Here is a 5,056-nt window from a genome sequence, read left to right as displayed (position 1 = left end):
CGCCCAGACGCCCCATAACTGCCCCAGATCTGCCCCATAACCACTCCACAACCACCCCACAACCACCCCATAACCACCCCATAACCACTCCACAACCACCCCACAACCACCCCATAACCACCCCACAACCACCCCATAATCACCCCATAACCACCCTACAACCACCCCACAACCACTCCACATCCACCCCATAACCACCCCACAACCACCCCACAACCACCCCATAACCACCCCATAACCACCCCACATCCACCCCATAACCACCCCACAATCACCCCACAACCACCCCATAACCGTCCCACAACCACCCCACAACCACCCTACAACCACCCCATAACCACCCCACAACCACCCCATAACCACCACACAAGCACCCCACAACCTCTCCATAACTGCCCCATAACCACCCCATAACCACCCCATAACTGCCTCAGATCTGCTCCGTATCAGTCCCACAACCGCCCCATAACCGCCCTCTGTCTGCCCCATAACCATCCCACAACCACCCCAAGTGACGCCACAGCCACCAATCGACCCTTAACCACCCTAAGTGGCCCCACAACCACCCCACGACCACCCCATAACCACCCCACAACCACCCCACGACCACCCCGTAACCACCCCACAACCACCCCATAACCACCCCATAACCACCCCATAACCACCCCACAACCACCCCACAACCACCCTACAACCACCCCATAACCACCCCACAATCACCCCACAACCACCCCATAACCACCCCATAACCACCCCACAACCACCCCATAACCACCCCATAACCACCCCATAACCACCCCACAACCACCCTACAACCACCCCATAACCACCCCACAATCACCCCACAACCACCCCACAACCACCCTACAACCACCCCATAACCACCCCACAATCACCCCATAACCACCCCACAACCACCCTACAACCACCCCATAACCACCCCATCCCCACCACATAACCACCCCACAACCACCCCACAACCACCCCATAACCACCCCACAACCACCCCACAACTACCCTACCCCACAACCACCCCACTTCCACCCCACAACCACCCCATAACCACCCCACAACCATCCCATAACCACCCCACTTCCACCCCACAACCACCCCATAACCACCCCATAACCACCCCACTTCCACCCCACAACCACCCCACAATCACCCCAAACCACCCCACAACTACCCTACCCCACAACCACCCCACAACCACCCCATAACCACCCAATAACCACCCCACAACCACCCCATAACCACCCCATAACCACCCCACAACCACCCCACTTCCACCCCACAACCACCCCATAACCACCCCACAACCACCCCATAACCACCCCATAACCACCCCGTAACCCCCCCATAATCACCCCATAACCACCCCATAACCACCCCATAATCAGCCCATAACCACCCCACAACCACCCCACAACCACCCTACAACCACCCCATAACCACCCCACAATCACCCCACAACCACCTCATAACCACCCCACAACCACCCCATAACCACCCCATCCCCACCACATAACCACCCCACAACCACCCCATAACCACCCCATCCCCACCACATAACCACCCCACAACCACCCCATAACCACCCCACAACCATCCCATAACCACCCCAAACCACCCCACAACTACCCTACCCCACAACCACCCCATTCCCACCCCACAACCACCCCACCCCATAACCGCCCCAATTGACCCCACAACCGCCCCCAACCCCCCTCCCTTCGCCCCCCCCCCCCCCCGCTGATCCCCTTAGGGGCTCTTAGTCCCCAATCCGGGCTTAGCGCCCAAATCCCTCCGTGTACCGCGGCTGAAGCGCTCATCCCCGCTCATCCCCTAATCCTCTTGGCCCCATATATGAGACCCCACAGCGCCCACAGCCCCCCACTGCCGCCCCGCTGCCCCCGATCACCACCCGCCGCCCCATCGCCGCCCCATCGCCGCCCCATCGCCACCCCATTGTCCCCCCCGACCGCCACCCCATTGCCACCCCATTGTCCCCCCGACCGCCCCCCCATTGCCACCCCATTGCCCCCCCCGACCACCACCCCATTGCCACCTCATTGTCCCCCCCCGACCACCACCCCATTGCCACCCCATTGCCCCCCCCGACCACCCCCCCATTGCCACCCCATTGACCCCCCGACCACCACCCCATTGCCACCCCATTGCCCCCCCCGACCGCCACCCCATTGCCACCCCATTGTCCCCCCCTACCTCCATCCCATTGCCACCCCATTGTCCCCCCCGACCGCCACCCCATTGCCACCCCATTGTCCCCCCCCGACCGCCACCCCATTGCCACCCCATCATCCCCCCCACCGCCACCCCATTGCCACCCCATTGCCCCCGCCGACCGCCCCCCCATTGACCCCCCGACCACCCCCCCATTGCCACCCATTGTCCCCCCCCGACCTCCACCTCATTGCCACCCCATTGCCCCCCCCGACCACCCCCCCATTGCCACCCCATTGACCCCCCGACCACCCCCCCATTGCCACCCCATCATCCCCCCCACCGCCACCCCATTGCCACCCCCATTGCCCCCCCCGACCGCCACCCCATTGCCACCCCACTGTCACCCTTCACTGCTGCCCTACAGCCTCCCCCCATTGCCCCCAATAGCCACCCCATCACTGCCACCCCATTGCCACCCCATTGCCCCCAACAGCCACCCCACTGCCGCCCCCCTTTGCCACCCCATTGCCACCCCATTTCCCCCAACAGCCACCCCATTGCTGCCCCATTGCCACCCCATTTCCCCCAATAGCCACCCCATCGCTGCCCCCCACTGCCACCCCATTGCCCCCAGTCGTTACCCTCCCTCTCTGCCCCCCATCTCTGACCCCCATCTCTGACCCCAATCTCCCCCTCATTCTCCCCCACAGCCCCCCATCTCTGCCCTCCTTCACCACCCCATTCTCTGCAATAGCCACCCCCCATCACCACCCCCCATATCCTACCCCCATCACCACCCCATTCTCCCCATCTCCACCCCCCATCTCTGCCCCCCATCACCACCCCATACCTCCACCCCATTCTCCCTAAAAGCCACCCCATATCCCAGCCCCCCATCACAACCCCATTCTCCCCAATAGCCACCCCCATCTCTGCCCCCCATCACCACCCCATACCACCACCCCCCACCGCCACCCCATTCTCCATCACCACCCCATATCCCAGCCCCCCATCGCCACCCCATTCTCCCCAATAGCCACCCCTATCTCTGCCCCCATCACCACCCCACACCACCACCCCATTCTCCCTAAAAGCCACCCCATATCACAGCCCCCCACCGCCACCCCATCCTCCCCAATAGCCACCCCTATCTCTGCCCCCCATCTCTGCCCCCATCTCTGCCCCCCATCACCACCCCATTCTCCCTAAAAGCCACCCCATATCACAACCCCCCATCACAACCCCATATCACCGCCCCCCACCGCCACCCCATTCTCCTCAATAGCCACCCCTATCTCTACCCCCCATTCTGCCCCCATCTCTGCCCCCCATCACCACCCCATTTTCCCTCATCACCACCCCCCATCACCACCCCATATCACCACCCCACCCCACCGCCCCCCACTGCCACCCCATTCTCCCTAAAAGCCACCCCGTATCACAACCCCCCATCACCACCCCATAACACCACCCCATATCACCACCCCCCATCACCACCCCATTCTCTCTAAAAGCCACCCCATATCACCACCCCATATCACCACCCCATACCACCACCCCATATCACCACCCCACACCACCGCCCCACCGCCACCCCATTCTCCCTAAAAGCCACCCCATATCGCCACCCCATATCACCACCCCATATCACCACCCCATATCACCACCCCATATCACCACCCCATACCACCACCCCATATCACCACCCCATACCACCACCCCATAACACCACCCCATATCACCACCCCATACCACCACCCCATATCACCACCCCACCCCACCGCCCCCCACTGCCACCCCATTCTCCCCTATCACCACCCCCCATCACCACCCCCCATCACCGCCCCATTCTCCCTCCTCACCACTCCCCATTCACCACCGCCCCCCAGCACCCCCCCATTCCCCCCACCAGCCTCCCCCACCGCTGCCCCCCACCTCGGCCCCCCGCCATGTCCTCGGACGACGACTTCTACCTGTTCGCCAACGGCTCGGTGCCGGGTCCGTGGGACGGCCCTCAGTACCACATCGCCCCGCCGTGGGCCTTCTACCTGCAGACGGCCTTCATGGGCTCCGTCTTCGCCGTGGGGACCCCCCTGAACGCCGTGGTGCTGTGGGTCACCGTGCGCTACAAGCGCCTGCGCCAACCCCTCAACTACATCCTGGTCAACATCTCGGCCAGCGGCTTCATCTCCTGCATCCTCAGCGTCTTCGTCGTCTTCGTGTCCAGCGCCCGCGGATACTTTGTGTTTGGGAAGAGGGTCTGCGAGCTGGAGGCCTTCGTGGGCACCACCGGGGGTACGGGGGGGCTATGGGGTGGGTGGGGGGCTGTAGGGTCTGTAGGGTCAGCGTGGGGTTGGTCATTCTCATGGGCTTCCTCCCATTGGGTGGGTGACCTCACAGAGATGGTTGAGTGGTGGTTGATTGACCCCATAGAGTTGATTGACCCCATAGAGTTGACCCCATAGAGTTGACACCATAGGGTTGGTAGTGGTTGACCCCATAGGGTTGGATGGGTGGTGGTTGACCCCATAGGGTTGGTTGAGTGGTAGTAGACCCCATAGCGTTGACCCCATAGGGTTGGATGGGTGGTACTTGACCCCATAGGGTTGGTTGGGTGGTAGTAGAGCCCATAGCGTTGACCCCATAGGGTTGGATGGGTGGTGGTTGACCCCATGGGGTTGGTGTGGGGCAGAGCCCAGAGCTACTTTGTCTTTGGGAAGAGGGTCTGCGAGCTGGAGGCCTTCGTCGGCACCACCGGGGGTACGGGGGGGCTATGGGGTGGGTGGGGGGCTGTAGGGTCTGTAGGATCAGTGTGGGGTTGGTCATCCTCATGGGCTTCCTCCCATAGGGTTGTTCCAGTTGGGTTGGT

The 5,056-nt window shown here is 62.6% G+C and overlaps 1 protein-coding gene across 1 annotated transcript in view; it reads left to right on the top strand.

The window, feature by feature from the left end:
• Positions 1–4,136: 4,136 nt before the first annotated feature.
• OPN1SW (opsin 1, short wave sensitive) overlaps positions 4,137–5,056 on the top strand; it is a gene marked incomplete at its 3' end in the record, with an annotated part of 36,532 nt that continues 35,612 nt past the window's right edge. Inside the window, exon 1 of the mRNA XM_052669009.1 lies at positions 4,137–4,482. Coding sequence (XP_052524969.1) covers positions 4,137–4,482 — 346 coding nt within the window. The remainder of the gene's footprint in view (positions 4,483–5,056) is intronic.

Source organism: Tympanuchus pallidicinctus, unplaced genomic scaffold (assembly GCF_026119805.1).
Source record: "Tympanuchus pallidicinctus isolate F22 unplaced genomic scaffold, pur_lepc_1.0 scaffold108, whole genome shotgun sequence".
Classification (NCBI taxonomy): domain Eukaryota; kingdom Metazoa; phylum Chordata; class Aves; order Galliformes; family Phasianidae; genus Tympanuchus; species Tympanuchus pallidicinctus.
Note: the sequence above shows the minus strand (reverse complement) of the source record. Positions and strands in the feature narration are given on the sequence as shown.